Source organism: Beauveria bassiana (genome assembly GCF_000280675.1).
Source record: "Beauveria bassiana ARSEF 2860 unplaced genomic scaffold BBA_S00013, whole genome shotgun sequence".
NCBI classification, from domain to species: domain Eukaryota; kingdom Fungi; phylum Ascomycota; class Sordariomycetes; order Hypocreales; family Cordycipitaceae; genus Beauveria; species Beauveria bassiana.
Window position 1 is genome coordinate 240111 of NW_007930848.1, and position 24385 is coordinate 264495.

General features: G+C 52.5%; 12 protein-coding genes across 12 annotated transcripts; 8 read left to right on the top strand and 4 right to left on the bottom strand.

Moving 5' to 3' along the window:
* Positions 1-415: 415 nt before the first annotated feature.
* Positions 416-3027, top strand: BBA_05188 (voltage gated chloride channel; the record flags this gene model as incomplete). The annotated part of the gene is made up of 3 exons (XM_008600285.1): positions 416-881; positions 944-1011; positions 1060-3027. The coding sequence occupies 3 exons, from the start codon at positions 416-418 to the stop codon at positions 3025-3027; spliced, it is 2502 nt and encodes an 833-aa protein (XP_008598507.1).
* Positions 3028-3151: 124 nt separating this feature from the next.
* On the bottom strand, positions 3152-4122 carry BBA_05189 (transmembrane protein 42; the record flags this gene model as incomplete). Its single annotated transcript, XM_008600286.1, has 3 exons — positions 3152-3493; positions 3565-3763; positions 3902-4122. The coding sequence occupies 3 exons, from the start codon at positions 4120-4122 to the stop codon at positions 3152-3154; spliced, it is 762 nt and encodes a 253-aa protein (XP_008598508.1).
* Positions 4123-4663: 541 nt separating this feature from the next.
* BBA_05190 (transcription initiation factor IIA) lies at positions 4664-5188 on the bottom strand (the record flags this gene model as incomplete). Its single annotated transcript, XM_008600287.1, has 3 exons — positions 4664-4816; positions 4927-5074; positions 5142-5188. The coding sequence occupies 3 exons, from the start codon at positions 5186-5188 to the stop codon at positions 4664-4666; spliced, it is 348 nt and encodes a 115-aa protein (XP_008598509.1).
* A 1432-nt stretch (positions 5189-6620) lies between these two features.
* Positions 6621-6986, top strand: BBA_05191 (uncharacterized protein; the record flags this gene model as incomplete). The annotated part of the gene is made up of 1 exon (XM_008600288.1): positions 6621-6986. The coding sequence occupies one exon, from the start codon at positions 6621-6623 to the stop codon at positions 6984-6986; it is 366 nt and encodes a 121-aa protein (XP_008598510.1).
* Positions 6987-7539: 553 nt separating this feature from the next.
* Positions 7540-8036, top strand: BBA_05192 (MFS monocarboxylate transporter; the record flags this gene model as incomplete). Its single annotated transcript, XM_008600289.1, has 2 exons — positions 7540-7766; positions 7814-8036. The coding sequence occupies 2 exons, from the start codon at positions 7540-7542 to the stop codon at positions 8034-8036; spliced, it is 450 nt and encodes a 149-aa protein (XP_008598511.1).
* Positions 8037-8708: 672 nt separating this feature from the next.
* On the top strand, positions 8709-9548 carry BBA_05193 (vacuolar ATP synthase 20 kDa proteolipid subunit; the record flags this gene model as incomplete). Its single annotated transcript, XM_008600290.1, has 4 exons — positions 8709-8766; positions 8847-8973; positions 9068-9376; positions 9437-9548. 4 exons carry the CDS (start codon positions 8709-8711, stop codon positions 9546-9548), a joined length of 606 nt encoding a protein of 201 aa, XP_008598512.1.
* A 279-nt stretch (positions 9549-9827) lies between these two features.
* On the bottom strand, positions 9828-11959 carry BBA_05194 (molybdenum cofactor synthesis domain-containing protein; the record flags this gene model as incomplete). The annotated part of the gene is made up of 3 exons (XM_008600291.1): positions 9828-11509; positions 11557-11635; positions 11693-11959. 3 exons carry the CDS (start codon positions 11957-11959, stop codon positions 9828-9830), a joined length of 2028 nt encoding a protein of 675 aa, XP_008598513.1.
* A 2041-nt stretch (positions 11960-14000) lies between these two features.
* BBA_05195 (neuronal calcium sensor 1) lies at positions 14001-15103 on the top strand (the record flags this gene model as incomplete). Its single annotated transcript, XM_008600292.1, has 4 exons — positions 14001-14011; positions 14290-14420; positions 14570-14865; positions 14924-15103. 4 exons carry the CDS (start codon positions 14001-14003, stop codon positions 15101-15103), a joined length of 618 nt encoding a protein of 205 aa, XP_008598514.1.
* Positions 15104-15495: 392 nt separating this feature from the next.
* Positions 15496-16675, top strand: BBA_05196 (putative Cytosine deaminase FCY1; the record flags this gene model as incomplete). The annotated part of the gene is made up of 3 exons (XM_008600293.1): positions 15496-15556; positions 15618-15821; positions 15963-16675. The coding sequence occupies 3 exons, from the start codon at positions 15496-15498 to the stop codon at positions 16673-16675; spliced, it is 978 nt and encodes a 325-aa protein (XP_008598515.1).
* Positions 16676-16906: 231 nt separating this feature from the next.
* On the bottom strand, positions 16907-19302 carry BBA_05197 (fungal specific transcription factor; the record flags this gene model as incomplete). Its single annotated transcript, XM_008600294.1, has 3 exons — positions 16907-18265; positions 18315-18797; positions 18847-19302. 3 exons carry the CDS (start codon positions 19300-19302, stop codon positions 16907-16909), a joined length of 2298 nt encoding a protein of 765 aa, XP_008598516.1.
* A 780-nt stretch (positions 19303-20082) lies between these two features.
* On the top strand, positions 20083-21843 carry BBA_05198 (major facilitator superfamily transporter; the record flags this gene model as incomplete). Its single annotated transcript, XM_008600295.1, has 2 exons — positions 20083-21136; positions 21188-21843. The coding sequence occupies 2 exons, from the start codon at positions 20083-20085 to the stop codon at positions 21841-21843; spliced, it is 1710 nt and encodes a 569-aa protein (XP_008598517.1).
* A 418-nt stretch (positions 21844-22261) lies between these two features.
* BBA_05199 (signalosome subunit) lies at positions 22262-23549 on the top strand (the record flags this gene model as incomplete). The annotated part of the gene is made up of 2 exons (XM_008600296.1): positions 22262-22538; positions 22591-23549. 2 exons carry the CDS (start codon positions 22262-22264, stop codon positions 23547-23549), a joined length of 1236 nt encoding a protein of 411 aa, XP_008598518.1.
* Positions 23550-24385: the final 836 nt, after the last annotated feature.

A 24385-nucleotide genomic window follows, 5' to 3' on the forward strand; every position in this document is an offset into this window, starting at 1 on the left:
AAGTGGGCTATAGCGATGTAATGCTGTGATGGAAGCTTGCGGACGGTGAAGAACGGGTTGGCGTGGTATAACGCGACAAGGAGTAGCTAAAAAGTACTTTACGCGTCCCAGCGCAACCGGAGTTCTGTGGTTTGCGCGTGGGTCTTCGTTAGTGGTGGATGGCACTTTGGTGCCGACCACTTTCTCGCTGGAGGCCCCTGTAATTGTTTGCGCAAACCTCCAACTTGAAGCTACGTCAGCCAGCCCGTCTCAGCCTCACAGCCCTCGACAATTGTCTACGCATACAGCGCAAAGCGCGACGGAACCGGATCCTCTCAAAGTCATCGAGCCCCAGCCACTATCCGATTATCCAGTCCCCAGGTACCATCGTCGAGCCATTCAGCCCCCCCGCAACAATGGTCAGACTGCCGCCAAGATGACCTCCCCGATTACATCATTCCGACCGCAGCCAGGACGGCGGCCGTCCATCAGCTCGCGGCTCTCCTTTGCGGTGTCGCATGCCGAGGCCGGAGAGGAGCCCGTCGCTGCCGGGCCCGCGCAAGTGCAGATCGCGGAAGAAATCGCCGAGATTAAGCGGTACGAGGACTTTACGACGATAGACTGGGTGCAGGACGCCGCACGCGAACAAGCGAGACGAAAGTCGAAGCAACGACGCGCGGCCGGCCTCTACGCGCAGGGACAGACGAGCTGGCGCCATCGCGCGTCGCAGTCGTATGACGCCGCCCAGGGATGGATTGTCGTCACAATCATTGGCGCAGCGATTGGCCTGAATGCGGCATTCTTAAACATTGTCACTGAATGGCTGGCGGATATCAAACTGGGCTACTGTACAACCGCATTCTATCTCAACGAGAACTTTTGCTGCTGGGGTGAAGACAACGGTAGGGGCACATTCAACGCAGAAGAGTCTTGGCGTACTTGGTCTCATGCTAAACTGTTGCAGGTTGCCCTCAATGGCATAGATGGACCGGCTTCGCCCCTTTCAATTACTTTCTATACATGGCATTTGGGGTATATCGGCACTCTCTCTTGCGTAATCACGTTACTAACACCACATAGACCATATTTGCATTTGTTTCCGCTGCCTTGGTCCGATCGTTCGCGCCCTATGCCGCCGGGTCCGGCATCTCGGAGATCAAGTGCATCATTGCAGGCTTTGTGATGAAGGGTTTTCTCGGGTTCTGGACGCTCGTCATCAAGTCTATATGCCTTCCTCTGGCTATTGCGTCTGGGCTCTCCGTCGGAAAGGAGGGCCCCAGCGTGCACTATGCAGTCTGCACCGGCAACGTCATTTCGCGACTCTTCAAAAAGTACAGAAACAATGCCTCCAAGACGCGAGAGATTCTCAGCGCCTGCGCTGCTGCAGGTGTGGCGGTTGCTTTTGGCAGCCCCATCGGAGGTGTGCTATTTTCCCTCGAGGAAATGTCTAGTTACTTTCCCCTCAAGACAATGTGGCGCAGCTACTTTTGCGCCCTGGTCGCTACGGCTGTTTTATCGGCAATGAACCCGTTTCGAACTGGGCAGCTGGTCATGTTCCAGGTCAAGTATGACCGCGACTGGCACTTTTTCGAAATTCTCTTTTACATCATCATTGGCATTTTTGGTGGACTCTATGGTGCATTTGTTATCAAGTGGAATCTGCGGGTGCAAGCTTTCAGGAAAAAGTATCTCGGCAACTATGCGATTCTGGAAGCTACTCTGCTTGCTGCTGGAACTGCCATTATTGCTTATCCCAACGTGTTCTTGCGCATTGACATGACTGAGAGCATGGAAATCCTCTTCCTCGAATGCGAGGGAGGGGAAGATTATCAGGGCCTCTGCGATGCAGACAAGCGCTTCTGGAACATCATGTCACTCACCATTGCTACTGTTCTGCGAATGTTCCTCGTCATTATCTCATACGGGTGCAAAGTCCCTGCCGGCATCTTTGTCCCTTCAATGGCTATTGGTGCGTCGTTTGGACGAACCGTCGGCATCATTGTGCAAGCCATTTATGAAGCCAACCCAACGAGCGTCTTCTTCTCGGCATGCAAACCTGACGAACCATGCATTACACCAGGCACGTATGCATTTCTGGGCGCGGCTGCTGCGCTCAGTGGCATCATGCACATTACTGTCACAGTTGTGGTTATCATGTTTGAGCTGACGGGCGCACTGACTTACATCTTGCCGACCATGATTGTCGTTGGCGTCACGAAAGCCGTGAGCGAGCTCTTCGGAAAAGGTGGCATCGCCGACCGCATGATTTGGTTCAACGGCTTTCCATTTTTGGATAACAAAGAGGACCACAACTTTGGCGTGTCCGTTTCGCAAGTCATGCGATCTTCCGTGGTTTCGCTTCCTGCAAGCGGCATGACACTGAGCGAGGTCGAGCCACTCTTGGCCGATGATAACTATCAGGGATTCCCGATTGTCACAGACAACAACAGCAAAACCCTGGTCGGTTACATTGGGCGCACGGAGCTGAGGTATGCGATTAATCGGCTCCGACGTGAAAGGCCTATGAGTCCGTCTGCGCGATGCCTCTTCACGCCACCACCGCCGGCAAATTCTGCAACATCAATCAATACAGCCGTCAATATAAATATGGAGTCGATGCCATCCACGTCACTCGACCTTGGCCGATACGTCGATGCGACGCCCGTCACGGCGCATCCGCGGCTACCGCTCGAAACCGTCATGGAGCTGTTTCGCAAAATTGGGCCTCGCGTTATTTTGATTGAGTATCACGGCAAGCTGACGGGTCTCGTTACCGTCAAGGACTGCCTCAAGTACCAGTTCAAGGTAGAGGCCGAGGAAAATCCCAAGGACGACCAGCACATTATTGAAAGCCAGGAGCAAGTATGGGCTGCCATTCGCCGCGCCAGCACCTGGGTATCAGATCGCATATGGAGCGTTTCCGGCGGCAGGATTCGACTTAGTGGCCAGTTTGATGAAGACAGATCAAGAAGTCGAGGAGATGCCATACTAGACGGTGACGAGGACGTCGGCGACGAAGGGCTGGAAATGGAGAGGCGCCGGCCCTAGATTTATAATTATATAACAGTTTCATAGAATTCGACACTTTTCGAACGGCCCTTTGGAACTCCGTTGTGCATTCGGCGAGTCTAGGGATCGACTATGATACAGAATAACTAGAAACAATATTGGATTATTGCACTGGAATATCCGGGACATCAGAGTCATATTCATCATCCTTGTACGCTGACTCGTCTGCCTCTTGAGCAGCGTCATCGTTCTCAAGGACAATGAGCGGCTCTGCCTCCACGGTGGCGTCTGCATCCACGACTTCATCGCCGTCATTCTTGCGCCCGGTGATGACGTTGCCCACCACGAGCAGAGCGGCCCCAACCCACCAGAGAGGCGGCAGCTTCTCAGAAAAGACGGCGATGCCCAGCATCGCGGTGACGATGAAGTTGGACGACGTGTTCATGATGGAGACTTGCGTGGCCGATGTGCCTCTGGCCAAGGCGGTCGTGAATAAAGACCACATCTGGAAAGGGGGAGGGGGTGGGAATTAACTATGCGGCTTCGTTATATGAAGAGAATGCGGGAACAACTTACGACGCCGTTGAAGACGAGATTCAATACGAAAAACATCTGCTCACCAAAAAGAGTCTCTGTGGTTAGCTTGGACTTGCCCCGTCGTGGGTTGTTGATGCTTACGGCTCGAATCACATATTCAACAATGGGCTTGTATTCTGACAAGCCCACAAGATTGGATATGCCGTTGGAAAGACTCGTCGTCAGCTCTGTCGTTGTCCTGTGATTTTTTTTCTCTTTTAGTTTTCTTCGGTGAGCGCGAAACTGTGAGTGCAGCCGGGGTGAGAGAGACGCCGTCCCCAGGGGGGAGTTTCGCGTTTCAAGCAAGAGAGAGAGAGGCAAGAAAACCACAACGTACAGTTTCGCAAAGGCTCCGTTAAAGGCGGCGCAGACACCGCTGGCAATGGCAAAGGCGATCCATTGCGTTCGCGTGCTCCATTGTCTGGCCGTGGCCGGTTCCGTCGTCGTCATTATCGTGGGTTCGTTACTGCTGCTGCTGCTGCGCGCGGCTGTTGGCTGTTTAGGCCTTGTTGTTGCCGCGGTCGTGTCTGGAGCTGGTTTGCGACGCTGTCGGACCATTTGCGCAGGTTTCAAAAGAATATTTAGACTTTGGAAAAGGCGGATCGAGGTTATTATTATAGTTGGAAGCAAAACTGATAATTTGGGTTCGCTGGTTCTCTGCCAAGGCATTAGGCGCTGGATAATAAGGGGGGCAAAGCTGCTACGTCAATGGGGGAGGTTTTGGTGGACTTGGCTAGTGGCTTCAGCGGGGGAGATGTTGGATGTTGCTGTAGCACCTACAGTGATGCCTGATCTGAAGCACGTTTATTTGAGGAGAACGTCATGTTATAGTCGTCCGAAGTTGCAAGTTGATTCGTAGTGGTTTTAATTTTTCGTCTAAAGCAACAAATCACAGTAATAGGATCAACCTCGAGTCAACTCCCAGCCTCCGTCCACGTATCTGGCAGACAGCCCCCCACGGAAACGAATGCGCCAATCGCCAAGAATACCTTGCCCATGAAATAGGTGTACGCAAAATAACGCCGAATGAAATGCACCCAAAATCCAGCTTTGCCAATCTCGTGTTCCCAATGAAAATTCCATCGTCTGTCCAAAGACCTCACGGGCCCTCGCCCGGTCGCTTGGCGTTGCAGCTGACAATCTTGACCTTGTCCGCCTGCACGGTCTGGCTGCCATTATCCATCTTGAATGTGACGTTCTTGATAAGAAACGTCCACACCTCGTCGCAAAGTCTGTACGTGTCGAGGCTGCCCTATCGCATGAGCAAGCGCCGAAGAAAAGGCACAGCTCGTTAGCAAAACTGGCGTCCCTGCTCTGCGCGCCACAAAGAAAAAGGCATCTCTTCCCCGGGCGCCAACTCACCTTGAATTGCAGACGGCTGCGCACGTTCTTTTGCAGTGCTTCCGTTATGGCCTGGTCAAACGTGCCCAGAATCTTCATGGCCAGCTGGGGATGGATGCGGGACTCGCTAATCAAGTCGTCGAGCGTGTCCGTCAGCGCGAGGCCGATGCTGCAACGAAAGTAGGCGGGTTAGCCACGGTTCCGCCCCAGCGCGCAGGCGAAGTGGGAATCAGTACCTGCTCCGACGATAGAGCTCGTAGTATGATTGGTTGCCGCTAGCCATTATGCCTGGATTCCGTCCGCTGATTGTATCAATATTCTCGAAATAAGCGATGTGTTGAGGCGCAGATGAATCGGCTGAGTTCGCTTCTGATGCTCTAGCATAGGTTGGAGAAGGCAACCTCGCCTTGCTGACTAAGACATTTACTTGGTAAGCCAAACATAGCCAACTCGTCATGTGATGTCCACCAATACTTTAGTGGATGCCTTACTGAAAGCGCAGCTGTCTGAACGAGCAATACAGGACAAGTCTTTTCCCACGACAGAGAGCATATGTCTTATCATTAACTTGGAGAAATTATTTTCTCAGAGATACAAGTATATCTAGCTAATAATTCATCAGGACGACACGTTATTCACGAACATCATTCTTGTACCTGGGCCACGAAGTGGTGTGTATAGGTCTCGTAACTTCAAAGCTCCTCTACGACAGTCAAAGGGATCAACAGGGATAACTGGCCACCAAAGGCTCGGCTGCTTGCCGCCACACTCTAGCCCGACACATCCATACACTAGAACATCAAAAGCCCTCGTTGCATGCAGCCTTCGCAATGAACCTACCTTTCGCGGATTGGCGAATCGCAAGACTCAACTCACCACTGTCATCATGTCGTCAGTCGCCTATACCGACATCTGACAGTGCCTCAGAGTAATGGTCAACTCGAGCCAGATCCCAGTGGATATGTCTTGCAATGGGACGCTACGGCGAGCCAGAAGCACGTCTCTGAATCAAACGGCAGGGTGGAAAGCCCGGGCGGCAAAAAGCCAAAAGTTTCGTCGCTCTTGCGACAACTGCAGACGGTCTCGTGTCAAGTGCTCGGGTAGGCAGCCTTGTATCCGCTGTACAAGGTCATCATCCAATACATCGTCCTGCGTGTACAGCATCTCACAGCGCCAAGGCGGGCGCAGGGCGAGGTGCCCGAGTTCGGGGGACAGCTCCTCGTTGTCTTTCGGCGCCTCCTCTACACCAAGTAATATATCTGCTTTGAGCGATGCTCTGCTAGCTCCTGATAACCTCATGGCACCCGTACGTGTATTCAGACAACAAAGGAACTCTTCTTTTCTCCTCTCTACCGCTGTCAACAAGCACCTGCACATCGTAGATGGACATCACCCTGGATGATGCGCAGCACAACCTGATGCAGCCGTCAACAGCCAGCTTTCTCCTAACGCCCGCCTCTGGTCCCGTGCTCTCTTCGTTCAACCTTGGCCTGCCTACCGACACGTCTGCAAATGACATTATGACCGCAAGCTCCTGCAATTGCCATGTATGAAATCAGTCGCTTGTCAATCGCATCGACGCCATTGTCAAGGACCCAACCACATTTGCCCACGATACAGTTTTGTGCTCGCTGCAGGAAGTAGCTGCGCATGTCGCCAGCTATTTGGGCTGTCCTAACTGCGGTACTAGCTGTCCCCGCCTGATGAATTTGGCCATGCTTCACCAGCGCCAAGTGGCGTTGATGTGTGTCATTGCGAAGAGCCCGTCCGCATTCACCGGCGGACCCGCCAGCGATAACCTCCGCTTCACTCTTGGACTCTACCAGCTGTCCGAGGAAAATAATGCAATGTTCGAACGACTAGTCATTCTCTCCACGGCACGCAACATTGACCATCTCGTTGCCAACTTCGACGACTCTATCCGAGCCCACCAGGACTTGGAACTCACGGCCAGCGTTGTCTCGGAGACTGAGTCTGCAAAGCTGAATCTCAAGTGGCTGTTGGACGTCTCAAAAAATCTCAAGAGTAGACTCGAGACTATTATCCGCATCCTTGAAAAGCCCGAGTGGGCGGCATGCTAGCCACTTTAAATACATGACATGCACGTATTACAAACTTCTCTAAGACTCAGCCATATTGAACACGTCTTTGAGATCAATTTTAATAGGTCGGGCTTTACATACTTCGTCAGGGAGTTCATCTCAATAATAGTCAGCCAAATAATAAGCATGCAGGAACTTGTGGCCGTTTCCACTGCTAATTTGTCCACTTACTCCTCAAGCGATATCAGTCCGTCGTTTTTCCTAGCGGCGTGATGTGGTAATAGCCTCGCGTGGTACATGCAACGGCGGCGGTTCTTATAAGTCGTTGGGGGAAATCCGCTTACAACTTGGCTCTAAATTGATCTGATTTCCTGATTTGGACCTTTGCTGAGCGACTTGCCCGATTGGGAAGCTTTTCAACACGCAAGCCATATCGAGAACTTTGAAAACACCGTCATTTCCTGAAAAATAATAATCTTCATTGCCATTCATCCTCTACTCCAGCAGTATTGACCCTGACAGACAATCTTCTCGTCTCTCCTTAAGCGCTGGCCTATCGGTGTGGTTTTGCCGACCTGTATGCTTCTTCGCCATGTCTGGACGCATCGCTTCCACGCAGTCTTTCGCCCCAGACCACATCTCGGCAGATCAAAACCCTGAATCTGCTTACACGTCGGAACAAGGCAGCGCTGTAAAGGGGGAGCTTGATTCTTTGGCGGCTAATCCCCCGCCAACGCCAACCACTGAGCCCATTCCCAACGGCGGGTGGAAAGCATGGCTTCAGGTCTTTGGAGCGCATCTGCTCTTCTTTAACTCTTGGTATGTAACATATTCAGCGAATTTTTTCTTACACCCCAACCCCATAGGGGCATCATCAACACATTCGGTGCCTCCCAGGCTTACTACGAAAGCGGCCTGCTACGCTCGCACTCCGGCTACCAAATCTCATGGATTTGCACTTTTCAGGGCTTCCTTCTGATCCTGTTCAATTCAGTGGCGGGATTATATTTTTTGCCACAAATGGTGTTTGCTGGTGCCGTTGCATTTGCTAGCATTGTCGACATGAAGAGGAGATCGAAGCCCTGGTAGACAGACACTAGGGTGATTAGGTTGCTAAATCGGGGGACTCTGTACAGGCTAAAATAGTTGAAAAGTACTATAGTCTTTATTAAGTGAATTAGGAACTTGAATGACACTATAGAAATTGAGCTAAATGCTATATGCTGATTGGCTCGCTGCCGCTCTTGCTGGGCTTTGTACTTTACAGTGTGTGAAGAGTTCTGCCGCTGTGAACCATCAGTGAGAGTCCCCGTGTTCTGCGCACTATATTAACCCTTTTGGAGACGTAATGTGGCAGTCTTGCTATGAGCTGCATAAGAAAGAGCGGTGGAAGGACGCAAAAGGTTGCAGAAGAACGCAGAAGGACGTAAAAAAAAATAGATAATTTATTCAAGCCTTTTATCGAAAAATGTAGTCCGAAGCCGTGATGAGGAATAATAAACTAAAGTAACTGTGTTGAGGCTACCTCTAGCAGGATACCTGGAGGAGGTTAGCTGGGGTGGCTGCTGATTGGGGCGGCCACCCCACGTGATAGCTCAGGAGAGCGAGCGAATCAGAAAACGCATGCGCAGACAGCGACAGACCCAGGCGGTTTCGCGCCAGATCGACTTCGACTTGGGAGCTCCGACAAGCTTGCATGCCTCTCTGCAACGACGCAACGCCCTCATCGTCACACTCCCACACACCAAACAAGCCGGCGCAATGAGCTTCTACTACGGACTCGGCGGCATAGGGTCGTTTCTGACCGTGGTTGGATTATGTACGGCTTTCTCTCTGATGGACGCGGGACCCAGGTCCTGTGAGTCTGTGCTAAAACCGCCAGCTGACGTCGTCGCCTAGATATGCTCTTCACCGGCAGCGGTGAATCCTTCAACGTCGGAGCCTTTCTCGAAAGCGTCTCGCCATTCACATGGGCTGATCTGGGTATTGCCCTCTGCATCGGTCTGTCAGTCGCTGGCGCGGCCTGGTGCGTTGCCCCCCCCCCCCTCCTCTCCCGCGACATCTAGCAGAATGCTGCTGCTGTTCTGAGGCTACAATCACTAACGCATCGGGATTTCTAGGGGTATCTTCATCACCGGCTCTTCTATTCTTGGCGCAGCCGTCAAGGCTCCTCGAATCCGAACCAAGAACCTAATCTCAATCATATTCTGCGAAGTTGTCGCCATTTATGGCGTCATCATGGCCATTGTCTTTTCCTCCAAAATCGACAACGTTTCTGGCCGCGACTTATATTCCGCCGACACTTATTATACCGGATTCGCTCTTTTCTGGGCTGGTCTGACTGTCGGCCTGTGCAACCTCGTCTGTGGTATTGCCGTTGGAATTAACGGCAGTGGTGCGGCTCTTGCCGATGCTGCTGATGCTACATTGTACGTCTCAATAGAGCAAGAAACAAGGCGGTGAAACCCATTTGCTAACCGATCGAATAGGTTCGTCAAGATTCTGGTTGTCGAGATTTTCAGCTCGGTTCTTGGTCTTTTTGGTCTCATCATTGGCCTTCTTGTCGCACAAAAGGCCCCTCAAATCGGAAAGAGCGTTTGAGGCGGCACAGCTCGTGGACTTGTTTCGACGGCATTTATCAGCAATCATGCAGCTCCAGTAGCAATAATGAGTGGAGAAAATATATGCATTAGACTAACACGCGTGGTCTGGCGTTCGGAAAGATCGGTCAGGGAAGCATGTGCTTTCCGGGTGTATTAATATGTTGTACATCAGCGCAAAGATCAATAAATGCAAAAATCATCGTTTCATCCTGGTTGCGCTCGTATCTGCCTTGTTTGTTATGGACCCTGCTTTCATACATGGCGGCTGGCTGATCCTCTATGAACTCCTGACTGCATTCATCAAGAGGGCATGAGCCTTGGAGCCCTTTTCCATCTTTCCTTTGCCGCTTGGCATGCATATCAATGCATTCGCGGAGCGCAGGCTGCCAACCCGCGAGCTTCTCTGTCCACCAGTGCTGTTTGCTGTTAGCTGGCCATCAGGTCCGACGGTCAACACGGCGCGGTGGTACTCGGGACGGGGATCCATATAAAAGTCATGTCCCAAGATGACGGGCACTCTTGGAAGACCAACTGGGTAGATGCCAGACTGCTTGTGCAGCGACGGCAGGACAAAGAGGTGAAAGGTGACCAGCGCCGAGGCGGGGTTGCCAGGGAGCGAAAAGATGACCTTGGACACGCGCTGGCCAGCATTGTCCTTGACTGGGACGGTCGCAAATGTCGTTGGCTTGCCGGGCTTCATCGCAACGCGGCCGAAATGAATCGTCCCCCCCAAAGAGCGCTCGATAGTCGGCTTCAGGAGATCGAGCTCGCCCATGGATACGCCGCCCGTGGTGATTAGCACGTCGGCCTGTCGCAGGCCGGAGCGCAGAGTCTCTTCCAGGGAGTTGGACTGGTCTTGTGCAATGCCCAGATCAACGACTTCGTATCCCCACTCCTTTGCAGCAGAAATCAGTGTGATACGGTTTGTGTCGCGCACCTCGCCAAGTTTCAGCGCGCCGGGGCGATTGTACTCGATAATCTCGTCGCCTGTGGATAAAATACCGATGACTGGCCGTTTGTAAACGGCGGCTTCAGCCACTCCGACAGACGCCAGGAGACCGATTTCACCACCGACGCCGGAGATTTGCTCTCCCTTGCTCAGGATTGTAGTGCCTTGCTTGACGTCGCTTCCCACCTCGCGAACATTCTCACCTTCCCTAACACCTTCGGCTTGGATTTCCACCTCCTTCTCTTCCTTTCCATCGTCCGTCATGGTCTTGAGAACGGTGTCTTCGACCATGATGACGGAAGTCGCCCCGGGGGGCAGCGGTGCTCCGGTTGTGATTCTCGCAATCTGGCCCTCCTGGAGGGCGGCAATCTCTCCCGGCGCCGCATGCGAAACACCAACGACGGGGAAGACGCCCTTTAAGTTGCCGTCTTTTGGTGCTACAACGGCGTATCCGTCAACGATGCTGGCTCTGAAAGCGGGAACATTTTCGCGTGCCTGGACCTCTTCGGCCAGCACTGATCCGATGATGTACTGATCAACTTTGGTGTGTACAACTTCTGGTTGCGGCGTGAATTCATCTATCATGGCAAGAGCATCATCGACAGATACCATGGGATATGGTGATTCCCGGTGGCGACGTGTTGGCCCGAGAGTTGGGTCATTGGAAAGAGGATCAGAACCCGGCTTCGTATGGCGAACTAGGCTTCCATGTCCATGTCCATGGCTGTGGTTGTGGCTGTGGTCGTGTCCGTGATGTTCATGTTCATGGGTGTGCGAATGACTGTGTGGATGAGAATGTGAATGGCCAGCGATTCCAGCTTCCTCCTCCAGCTTTCTTGTACCACCAGAATGCAATTGTCTTGAGTTGGCACCAGCAGCTTGCAGACAGGCATGCGGCAAAGTTTTGATAATTGCCTGGAGGTTCTCCTTGGCACCTTTCGGAGATCCCGGCAACGTGGCGATGACAGTCTTGTTTCTCACACCCGCAACAGGGCGAGACATCATGGCAACTGCTTGGCTATTAGTATCAGACAGCAGAGCTTGGGAATGAACTTACAGGGAGTGACAGCCAGTGATGTGGACAACATGGCATGAACTAGACCGGGAGCTTGCTTGTGAAGTAAAGCGGTGACTGCCTATCTCTACTGATCAGCACATCGAAATTCATACAATAAATCCATCACAGCTTGTACCTCCGGGGTAGCATCAGACACGGCGAATCCAGTGCCTCCCGTTGTGATGATAAAGTTTGGTGCGTCGATTCCATCTGTCCACTGCATAATCTGCTTTTGTATATCAATGACATTGTCAGAGACAATCTTTTCATCCGCTACAGCCCATTTCCCTGCGCCATCAACATTGAACACCTCTCGGAGAACCGCGCCGGCGGCGTCTGTTGACGGGTCCAGTGCCGCAGTGGTGGACACGATGAGAACGGCTGCAGTGAGTGGCTCGGCCATGCTGTAGTCTTGTTTAAGATGACAACTCTGTGTTTGAAAAACTTCTCGTTGAATTCTCGAACGTGCTGTCAAAGCTTTAATCGAGACCAAGCGGAGGCTGTAGTTGAGTGTTATGGAGAGTTCCGAGTCCGGCTGGCATCGAAGCGGGCAGCGCCCCACCTGTCTACCTGGATCGCGGCCAGCCTCCCCAATACTCGCGGTGCTCTGTTTGCCGCTGTCCTGGTATTCGTAGCCCTTGAAATCCCCTCTCTTCTGATAGAGGCTTTGATTTCAGCTATGCCTGCGGTTATGAGGATATCGTGGACGAATTCAAGCCGAAATTCTCGATGCCATTGTGAAAGCTGGGGTAGCTATACTTGACCGGCTCGCCCCGCCTGAGAGAGCTACCCTCTGGCCGTTATATAACCCTCTTCCGGTACTTGAGCTTCTCGTTGAGGGCACATATGGTCTATTTACAGACTTATACCTCACCTGAAGGGGCTACGAAAAGGTGACTACCACCTCAGGTTGTAGGAACTAACGCCTGAGACGCCAGCGCATAACTACGGCACCAAAAGTCGTCGAGAAAGAAGCTGGCTGGAACATTCGATGGCGATGATTAAGCTGTGCGGAGAATCTCGAAATTTCCACAAATTTACTCTTTTGCAGACGTCGATGGGTAAACTGGCGTATACCATGTTCAATTGTCGTAGACGGACCTTGATAATTTTGCACCTTGATGAGTGATTCAGGGAGCGGCTGACGCTTCCAGACAAATCGCAAAGTGTATCGAGAATCGCGAGATCGCTGCTTGGTTGGGGGAGAAACAGGGTTGGGTTCGAAAGAGGGAGCCAACTTGACGTAGGACGAGAATTGGGGCTTTGCGGAAGACGAGGAAAGCAATGTTTCGTGACTGGTTATGTAATCGCCAACAATGGGATTTCTACCCCGTAGTAAATCTTGTCGTGATGCGGCGTCATGAGTTACGTGGCGGTGTCGGCGGCAATTGCACCACAAGGGCAAGCCTATTTTGTGGGGGGTTGGGGGGAGTAGGTAGCTGTCTGAAAGGTCACCGAGAGATATTTCTGCATAATTCTAATGCATGGATATTGGAATCGAATGAATGCGAATAACTGTTACCTAATGCGAGCGGCACACCTGGCTGAGGATATCGCTGGCACGAAATGGCGCTACATGTGAAGGCGTACACCAAAGTAGCCCAAAATAGAGGGAGCCGCCGTCTGTGGCTTGAGCCCGCCCCAAGCCTCTTGGAATTCAAATGGAAGGTCTTTCTAGCGCCTCGCCCCTGCTAATGCACACTGGTTACAGCGCGGAGAGAGCTGCACGCTGGTGTCCTTTAGCTCCAAAAATTGGGCTGGCAGTAATTTAGGTAGTACCTAGGTAGCTGGCTGTAAATAGCTGGCTGTGAATTTCTAGGTAGCTGGCTGGTGCGTGCTGCTTTCCAAGTTCCTGCCTGCTACACCCACTCCCACTTCAGCTTGCTCCCTCCCGCCTCTCCCCCCCCGCAGGCCAGGCCAGACCAGACCAAAAGCCTGTCTTTGCCGCGCCGCCTTCACAGGTCTAATAAGGTCCAGTCCCTCGTTTCGCCATTGTTTCCGCCACTTTGGACTCCTCCTTCAACAAATAACGTTTCTTTTCCTCACGACGCCTTTATGATCCCTAGGAACCAGACGACATTGAAGAATCTTTTACTCTCGGTCTTCTAGCGCTTCTTGGTTTCTTTTCTCTTTGACGATTTGTCATTTCCTCTTCCCCGCCGCCGCCGGCATCCCTCTCCTCTCGACCCGACCCCTCCGCTGCCAACCTCTGCGATACTGCTGCCCCGAGTTCCTCGCATTACCCCCGACAGTACAAAAAGAGTACATATCTCGTTGTTTATCTCGACCACTCAAGACTGACACATCATCGCGCAGACCAAGTCGCATCTTACCGACCCTGGGCCATCGATTGCCGCACTGGCGCCGGCCTACATACCCCTCCGCGCCGCCCTTTGATCGACGCCTTTTCAACCTACCACGACCGCACATCCGACAAAATAAACATGGGCAAATCGTGAGTCGCTTTCATTTTCTCGTCGATCATTCTTGTCAACCTACGTCTATGTAAATCTCTGTCGGTCGCGATGGCGCTACCCCGTTGACGCAACAATACGCCTGGGCCGTGGGCGCTGCCCCTCCAATCCATTTTCTTTGTCACGCATCCCCTGTCACAGACGGCTGGTTGCGCCACGCAACTAGGAGGCCCTGTCATTGTCCTTGTCTAGCTGTCTTGGACGTCATTTTGCAGCTCACCGAGACATTCTGCATGCAATATGCACTATATTGATAAAGACACTCGCTAACCTCTGCCGCTCGGTACCTCGGCGCTTTCTCTAGGCAGTCTAAGCTTTCCCAAGAGCAGCTTCTTGAGCTGCAAAAGTCGACTCATTTTGATAAGAAGGAGCTGCAGCAATGGTACAAGGGTAAGCTGTCTCGATTAACATTACAATCTGCTTCGCCATCAGGCGCAGTCGGCCTTGCACTCTCGAGACATTTTTCCATGTCATGTCGATCAATCACATGCTGCTCCCCGTCTGTCTCGATGTATCAACGTGCTAACATACCCCGACAGGCTTCCTCAAGGACTGCCCCTCCGGCCTGCTCAGCAAACAAGAGTTTCAAAAGATCTATCGCCAATTTTTCCCCTTTGGCGATCCCAGCTCCTTTGCCGACTATGTATTCAACGTCTTTGACAGCGATCGCTCCGGTACCATTGACTTCAAGGAGTTTATCTGCGCCCTGAGTGTTACCAGCCGGGGCAAGATGGAGGACAAGCTTGACTGGGCCTTTCAGCTCTACGACATTGACCGCGACGGCAAGATTACCTATGACGAAATGCTGCAAATTGTGGAAGCCATTTACAAAATGGTATGCGCGAAAACCCTGTCCGTCCCAGTTGTGTACCAGACTAACATTGAACAATCAGGTCGGCTCTATGGTTAAGCTTCCCGAAGACGAAGACACCCCCGAGAAGCGCGTCCGCAAAATCTTTCGCATGATGGACAAGGACGAGAATGGCAGCCTGGATATTGAAGAGTTTAAGGAGGGCAGCAAACGCGACGAAACTATTGTTTCAGCCCTCTCCCTCTACGATGGGCTCGTCTAATCGGACCCTCCACTTGGAATTTTTGTACATAGAGAGAAAACTACAGCAAAGCAAGTGTACCGTTTTGGTTTTCAGTTGGTTTGATCAGATCGTTCTCACTTCTTGGTTTCTTGTGATTATGGAAATGTACCTGATCAAGTTTATGCAAAGCGACTCTACAATATGTCTGAATATGTATAAAGAAGTATTGAAGAAAGACGTGTGGAAAGAAGTCGTAACGAGAAAGGGTCCATCAGAGAATATCCATCGAAAGAAGGCCCATCGAGAGAAGACAGATTTATTAGAGGCCAACCAAGATCGTCTGCATCCATGTCCATGACCTACAGTGGGTCGTCCCGCTTCGCATCTCGTATTTTTTCGTGTTTCTGCAACTACAAGTCCACGACGGCAACATGACTTGCGCCGAGCTTCTCGAGTCGCTGCTCAAGCCCGAAATCGAAGACGCCGACGAAGGTTCCATCATCCCCCCTCCCCCTTTCTCTCTTTCTCACACTGTTTGTTCCTTTTTCGCAAGGGAGCTCTCCCATGCTGACGGACGCCTCTCCTCCGTGCGCAGAAACCTTCTTGCTCTACTCGCAGCCCCTGCCCTCCTCCGATCTTGGCTTCGTCGATCCCCGGGCCCGCACCGTCGAGGCGCGCGTCGGCGGCGTCGACTACACCATCCACCAGTCCCCCGGCGTGCTGTCCTCTGACCGCGCCGGCGGCACCACCGGCGCCGGTAACCGCTCCATCCATCACCTCCATCCTTTTCACTCCCTTCTTTTTTTTTTCTTTGTTAAATTTTCCCGCAAAATTAATAAATTGTAGTTTTTGTTTGCTGACCTTGTGGCGTAATACCGGCCCCGCGCCCGCGTATCAGTTTTGTGGAAGATTTCCCCCGTGTTTGCAGATTGGCTCGCCTCGCCCACCAATTTCCTCTTTTCCAGCTCTCTTCTTGACCGCGCCTCGACTGTCCTGGAACTCGGCTGCGGCATCTCCCCGCTCAACGCCCTCGCCCTCGCGCCGCGCGTCGCCGCGCACCTCCTCACCGACCAGGCTTACGTGCAGCGGCTCGTGCAGCTCAACATTGACACCAACATGACTGCCGCCGCCGCCGTTGCTTCTACGCCCCGATCCGCATCCCGCCGCAAATCAAAACTCACGTCGCCACCACAGCTACAACAGCCACCGCACAACGCCGCTCGCATCTCCTTTGAGACGCTCGACTGGGAGACGGACCAGCTCCCGCCGCGGCGCAGCTACGACGCCGTGCTAGCGTGCGACTGCGTGTACAATGACGCGCTGATTGCGCCGCTGGTGCAGACCTGCGTCGAGGCGTGTCGGCGGCGGCAGCAGCGGCGGCGGTGGCAGGAATGGGAGCGGGACGAGGAGACGGCAATGGGCGAGGACAAGAGGCTGCGGCCGAGCTTGTGCATTGTCGCGCAGCAGCTGCGTGATGACGACGTGTTTCGGGCCTGGCTCGCGGCGTTTGTCGACGAGTTTCGCGTGTGGCGCGTGTCCGACGACAAGCTGCCCGAGGCGCTGCGGCCAAGCGCGGGGTTTGTTGTACATATTGGCATTTTACGAGAATGAAAAAGGCAAACAAAGGTCAAGTTTCTAGAGTTCTTCTTTTTTTCTCGTTTTACATTTTTTTTTATTATCAAGGATTTCATCCATAATCATCGAGCAGAGTGAGGATCGCCCTCGCAGCCGTCTGTAGTCAAAATGGTGCGTGATAGCACCCAGAGGAGAGTTATTCTCGTCCAACACCAAAACGCCGTCCGAAATTCCGACATTCATACGTTGTATTTATACAAAAACCCATCAATTTCCAAACATATTGGGCCCTCCGCCCATGTTCATCCCCATACCACCCATACCACCCATGCCCCCCATACCAGGTGCAGGTTCTCCAAAATTAAATGTATTGAAGTTTTGAAAGATGGTTCCGTCTTGGTAACCCGACAGGATATACGACCAGTCCATGTCCGTGTCGTCCAGGCTGGGGCCAGGCGGCGCGGGCATAGGCGCGCCGACGGGCGAGTTGGCCATCATCGGCGTCATCTTGCCGATGCCGCTGTCGTTGTGCGAGCCCGGCGTACTGTACGCTGTCGGCGACGGCTTGGGCACCTCCAGCACCTCGGACGGCTCATCGAGGGGGTCTGGCAGGTTCTGCTCTTTGGCGCGGCGCCGCCTCTCGACAAACTCCTGCAGCACGACGATGAAGCTCGGGGTCGTGGGCTGCTCGCCGCGCTCCGATAAGGCGGCCGCGCGCGCCTTCCACGCCTTGACAAAGAGGTGGCCAAAGGCCAGGTGCATCGGCGAGTGCAATCCGTGCATCATGCCGCGAAGCGACTGGTTCGTCTCGATACCCGCCCACGCGCGGTCCACCACAGGGCCGATGAGCCGGAATCGGAGCTCGTTGACGAGAAACATGTAGGCGGGAAAGGGAAAGTGGTGGTGGGTGAACCAGCGATAGCACTTGAGATTGTCTCGTGATTGCAGAACATTATCGTGTTCAAGCATCTGCGTGGCTTGCACGAATAACGAGTCGCGGTCGACTTCATCAGTCGTCGAGGTGTGTCCATGGGCAAGCCGAATGAGATATGTAATGACGCGCAGCCTGCTGAGCGCCTGGCGAGTCATTGTAAGTGTAAAAAAGTGAAAGGGAATGTTAGGATCGCAGTGGACAAGATACGTCCCCTCAATATGCGCGCAGAACCCATCAATCGTATACGTTTTCCTGTCCCTACCAAGCAACCTGATCATAACTCTGCCAGCGGGTTGCTCAGTGGGCTGCGGCGACTGAAGTTCACGGTCCCAGTCCTCTGGCGTCGCCATGGCAAGCTCTGCTCGGATCAGTGCAAATGTCATCTCGGTCGCGCCGTTGTGAGCTGTCGGTAGTTCGACTTGTTCGACATGCAAGTCAGCATCGTTGATGTTGAGGGGTATGCGGGTGTCATTGGCTACGGCCAGAGCTGTCACAGTCGCGCCAGCCATTTCACCGACGCGTCGATCAAATGCCGCGATTGACCACCAAAGACGACGCCGTAATTCGCTTTCATAGGCATTCGGCCCTTGACCTGCAGGATCTCGATGCAGCCCCATGTGATGAGCCATGCGCACCAGCAAGCCCATGACAGAGAACACGTGTCGAGGGTCGAGAAACCAGCGGATAGCCAGCTATAGAAAAGTAAGTATACAGATCGCAATTAAAGTGAGTTTCACGAACCATGTAAAGAAGAAAAGCTTGTAGAGTGGCAAGGTCAGCAGAGCGCATAATATTGGCGTTGATGAGAGCTTGTTGTAGTCCTGCAAAAAGTTGGCCCAGCAGCTCTTGCCTGTCGGCTTGGAGGCGCTGTTGTACTTCTTGCTCGTCAAGAGACGACACTGCCATGAGGAAAATGGCAAACATTAACGCCTCCATGTTTTTGGAAGATTGATCCGGGTGACTAGAATAGGCAATGACTTGCTGCTGGACGGTGGGCACATGCGTGAGTTTCAACAAAGGGTTCACATTGTCAATGTAGATCTGCCAGAGCTGAAACATTTGTATCGTGGATGGACGATATTCGGCGAGTGGAATCTCCTGATCGCTGATGAGGAAAGGGAATGGATTCCGGTTGGTAAACATTTTGTCAAAGGCCTTGTAGATGGTGGGGTAGTCGGCCTCGTCGTCGGAAGAGTCGTCCACGAGGCGAGCATGAGCGTGGAACTATGAGCCGGTTAGCAAGTCGTGATTGTCAGTAGCATATAATCCGTACTGTTTTATTATGCAGCTTGAGAAAGGAGCCAAGCTTCCACCGTTGACCACGCGCGTTCCATGATGACATATAGGTGCCCTCAGACGGGCTTGTTCTGAGATTTTCAAAATCATTCTCCAAATCATCAACGTCTTCATGGGTAGCCTCGGACTTGATATCCAAAGCATCAAACTTGATATTGTGTTTCCGCAACAGGTCCTCGTACTTTTTGAGGCGGTCCAGTAGGTCTCTCTCTTGCAGGCGCTTCTTACGTCTCCGAGGGGGTTGAGGTGGCACGACGCGACAATCGGCACCGGCCTTGACGCAGTTGGAGCAGGGCTTTTGCTTATCGCAGCGCACCTTGCGCTGCTGGCAGCGGACGCAACTGGTGCCGCGGGTCAGCTTCATGGCAGAGGGGTCTGGTTGCGGGTTCGGCGGCCCCATGCTCGGGGCCGGGGCTTGGCCCTGCGAAGCCATGGCCGGGTATATTTATCAGCTGGCGATCCGCGATCTTGGCAGGCGGCTGGCACGAAGCGAGCGCGCGGTATAGTTTTGTCGCAGGGCACATAAGCATATGTACAGAGCTGGATCGATGATGCGTCATAAGGCTGAGAAAGCGTATGACAGACTGACTCTGACGCTGCAGGCCACGTCTACACCAGCAACTGCAATTGGCCGCGGCGGAAACCTTATCCACCGGAAGCAGAAGCCAATGAGCACGAAACGGGGCCGATAAATGTAACAAAAGCCACGAGTTACAGATGCAAGTACGCGGCGGTTAGTGGGACGGTGCTTGGCAAGCGGATTGATGAAGAGTCATCATACCTAGTTAAAGCCGGATGCGAGAATTGAGAGTCGGTCCCGAGCGGGGTTCTTCGGTCCAGTGCATAGGGCCCAATCCGGCTTAGCGTCATCGGCCAACAACGTCTCCTCCATGACCCAGCAAGTAAGTAAATAGTTTGCACCAGTGGCACCCAAGCTGAGGATGCTGCAGCCTTACAATTCTCTGCCTTGAAAATTTTCAGCCAACAAAGAGCCATTGCTAGCGTCACACAAGTATGTGGGCGAAGGATTCGATTGTCAGCCACGAATTTCCGCGCCATGGGACTTGCAGAGGAATCTCGGGCATGACGCTGCGTCAAACCCGAGGCCCGATGTTTGCGAACGGATCAAACAACATGTATATAAACGCGCCCGCCAACTCAATATCATCACCAGAATGCGCCCGTTGGCAAACATTGTCAGAGTGCTTACAAAATGGCCATGACATCCTCTGCTCATCCCAACTCCTCTGCACAATCGCAACGCACTCTTTCCTCCGAGACGACCATGGAACTCCCCAAGGAGCAGCATGCTACCCTCGTCGACGAGACTGCCAGCCTCGAAGCTCTGCAACAAACACCCACCAGAGATGATGAGCTATACAAGCCAAAGACTCTCAAATTTTGGCTCGTTTTTCTTTCCACCTTTACTTCCATGTTTTTGGTCGCCCTTGATCGCACCATCATTGCCACGGCCGTTCCACGAATCACCGATGACTTTGGGAGCCAGGCTGATATTGGTTGGTACGGCTCGGCTTACATGCTGACTACGGCCGCGTTCCAGCTGCTTTTTGGCCGCATCTACAGCTTCTACGACCTCAAGTGGACGTTTTTGATCGCCATTGTCCTCTTCGAGATTGGATCCGCCATCTGCGGTGCCGCACCTTCATCGACCGTCTTCATTGTTGGTCGTGCCATTGCTGGTCTAGGCTCCGCCGGTATTATGACTGGTGCCATGATGACCATCATTCCTTTGGTCCCTCTCCACAAGCGGCCCATGTTCCAGGCAATGTTTGGCATGGTCTTTGGCGTCGCTTCTGTTGCCGGGCCCTTGATTGGTGGCGCCTTCACAGAGCGTGCTACCTGGCGCTGGTGTTTCTACATGAACCTACCCATCGGCGTTGTCGCTTTCATTCTCCTCTACATTTTTGAATTCCCAAAAACAAAAATGATGGACCTGCCTCAGAAACAAAAGCTCATCAGACTCGATCCCGTTGGCACAACCCTCTTCATCCCCACCGTCGTCAGCCTCTTGCTCGCGCTCCAGTGGGGCGGATCTACTTACTCCTGGAGCAACTGGCGCATCATTGTCCTTTTTGTCTGTTTTGCTGTTGGCGCTGTTGCCTTTGCCACAGTCCAGTATAAGATGCCCAAGTCTGCCTCTCTTCCTTGGCGCCTGATCAAGCAGCGCACCATGGCTCTCGCCACTTGCGTTATGCTGTTTTTGGCTGGCAGCATGATGATGCTCGTTTACTACATTCCCCTTTGGTGTAAGTTTTGTCCCAACTCACAGCATCTTTTCAAACGCTAACTTTCTTCAGTCCAAACGACTCATGGCGTGGAGCCTGTCAAGTCCGGCATATACACCATCCCGCTTGTTCTGAGTCTCGTTGTTGCCTCCATCATGTCTGGGATCATCACTCAAAAGAGCGGCTACTACATTCCCACCATGGTTTCTGGTCCTTGTCTTTTGCTCATTGCTGAGGGCTTGCTCACGACTTTTACTCCCCAGACTGGGTCGCCTCACTGGATCGGTTATCAGTTCCTCGCTGGTTTCGGCGTCGGTCTTGGCTTTCAAGGTCCTCCCCTGGCAGTGCAGGCCACTGTTGACAAGGACGATGTTGCGACTGGTACGGCAATCTGCTTTTTTGCCCAGCAGCTCGGTGGTGCCATCTTTGTGTCTGTCGGCCAGACCATTCTCAGCACAGCCCTCGTTACTCGCCTATCAGGAATCCCCGGTCTAGATCCTGATAAGATCCTCAAAACCGGAGCCACACAGCTACATAATGTTGTCCCTCAACAATATTTTGGTCAAGTTGTAGATGCCTACAACTATGCCGTCACGCGCATATTCATCGCCTGTCTGGCCATCACCGCTGCTCAATTGCTTTCGTCTCTTGGCATCGAGTGGAAGTCTATCAAACCGGCAAAAGCAAAGACTGCCGATCCCGAAGAGCAAACAGAGGTCAAGAATTGATCCAGCCATATAAAAGTGTATCAAGTAGAGCCGACTTACAGTACTCACAGTACAATCGGCAGCGAGCATTGTTTGCATAGCGTGTTTGGTGGATTGGTGCTTTAAAAACTCAACTCTATATAGTGTTCATAATGATTCATGCCAAATTCATAGGAAAAGCTATCTTGTTCACTTGTCGTGCGTGTACTTCACTGTGGTACATCTTTGCCATGGAATGGTGGGGCAGTCGCCTCTGCGGCGCAAGGCAATTGCGGGGGGCTACGCTACATACCTTAGTTAGCTTCTGCATCATTTGAGCTTCACATCTCCATCTACCAGTTGCCCAGCAGGTCCTCGTTCTGCACAACCACTCGTTCTGAGAAGAGGTGGCACTTGATTCGTACGAAACTGCACAGAAGGCTTTGCAGCGCCATCAACAATGGATGACTGTTGCCTCAACCCCCTCATTTCGAGCCAGAAGAGCTCGCAGCTCCATGCTGTCCTCCATCCGCTGGTGCTTCTCACAATCTCTGACTACATTACGCGCCATACTCTCCGCCAGCAGACCGTGCCAATAATTGGCGCTCTCCTTGGCCAACAAAATGGCCGTGAAATTACCATCGAGCATGCATTCGAATGTCACCTCGTGGAGGCGCCGAACGAGGAGGGTGGCTACCTGCTTGATTACACCAGATTTACTGCCAGACTCGAGCAAAGTGAATTCTATCTCCATGCACCCTACTGATTTACTTCTAATGCTGGCTACAGTGACTACCGTTCACAAGGATCGACAGCTCGACTTTGTTGGTTGGTACACTCTGCTCCCCGCAGATGGGCCGACACCGACGATCTTGCCCATTCACAACCAGATTCTACAAGGCTGGAACGAGTCTGCAGTTCTTCTGGGCTTTCAACCCCAGGAGGTTCTAAATCACTCTGTTGGTGGCAAGCTGCCACTGACTATATACGAGAGCAACTACGAAGCGGACGAATCGATCCACGATGGCGAAGACAGAAAGATGGACGACGGAGAACCGCCGCTGAAGCTCAAGTTTCGAGAAGTTCCGTACTCTGTCGAGACGGATGAGACGGAAATGATAAGCATGAACTATATTGCGAGTGGTGGAGGCAACGCCGCCGCTGTCGCCTCCAAAGACACACATCCATCGCGATCTATTGAGTCAAACGGCAAAGGCAAGCGGCGCCTTGTCGAAAGCGAACGAGAAGAATCCACCGATATCGCCCAGGAAGACGAGCCTGGTGTATTTCTTTCGCGTGAAGAAGAGGAGACGCTCACTGCCCTTACCGCCAAAGCCAACGCCGTCAAGATGCTTCAATCAAGGATCCACCTTCTCATTGCATATCTCGACAGTATTCCTCCTTCATTTGCAAGCAAAGACACGGCGGACGAAGGCTCCATGGATACTGATGCGTCTACAGTGGCCCCCTCATTGACAGTCTTGCGAGAGATTAAAGCACTCACTGGCCGCCTTGGGTTGGTGATTCCCTCGGACGATGAGTCCTTCAAGAAGAAGATGATCTCAGAGCAGAACGATGTCGAGGCCATTAACCTTTTGAGTACTCTCATGCAGAGCATCGGTCAGGCGCGGGAAGTGGGTAAGAAATTCGCCGTTGTGGATGGGTGCAGAAACGCCCAACAGAAACGTGGCGAGTATCCCGGTACGCCGACATTTTCACTGTCTGGCACAGGCGATTTGCTCCTGTAATAAGGCGGCAAATATTCATGATCGACACGAAGACCAAGAGAAAAACATGGCATGGCGTTTGAGAGGTTGCATGAGCTGACTCACTAAAACTAGACCTTTCGGTTTAGATGGATTAAATAGCATATTATATTTGTACATGTGCATTGCAGCTGTATTCTTTCTTGATATGCCCCTCTAATCATGAGCGAGCGATGCCAACAAAAAAATTGGTGGACTTTGGTGCGAACAGGATCAATGGGCAAAAAAAGAACTGCGGCCAGTGTGACTCGAACACACGACCTTCAGATAGGTATCTAATCCGTAGGATTGAAGTTGGACTTCAGTCTGACGATCTCCCAGCTAATCTATGGCCGCCGAGTTATTTCCGAGGCGCTTATTTTCTATCATACACATGGTCAAGATTCATACGTCCCTTCACGCGCTTGTTGTTGCTGCTCGCTCGTGTTACCCTAAGGATGGCGGTGTATTATAAGCGACACATGTTGGGGGGGGCGCCACCGCGCTGCTGAAAAGAATGGGCAAAAAAAAGAAAAAGTAATACCCAGATCGATGCTCTAACTCATCGAAATGCCTTTTCGTGGCCCTCTCCACGAGACCGAGAGGCTTGCCAAGTGGTTTTTTCGAGAAGACGTCACGGTGTGTTCGGGCTGAACGATTTCCGGGCGCCACGCTTGAGCACGAGCGCGCAAGTCTGGAGAGCTCCGAGGTGCTTCTCGTATCTTTATAGCTGTACAGGCGACATTTGGAAAGACTTTTCCACAGATTATAAAAAGCGGCATGTATAGCGGGCGATTTGACTGCTTTAATCACAATCCATACATGCTCTGCCCCCCGCT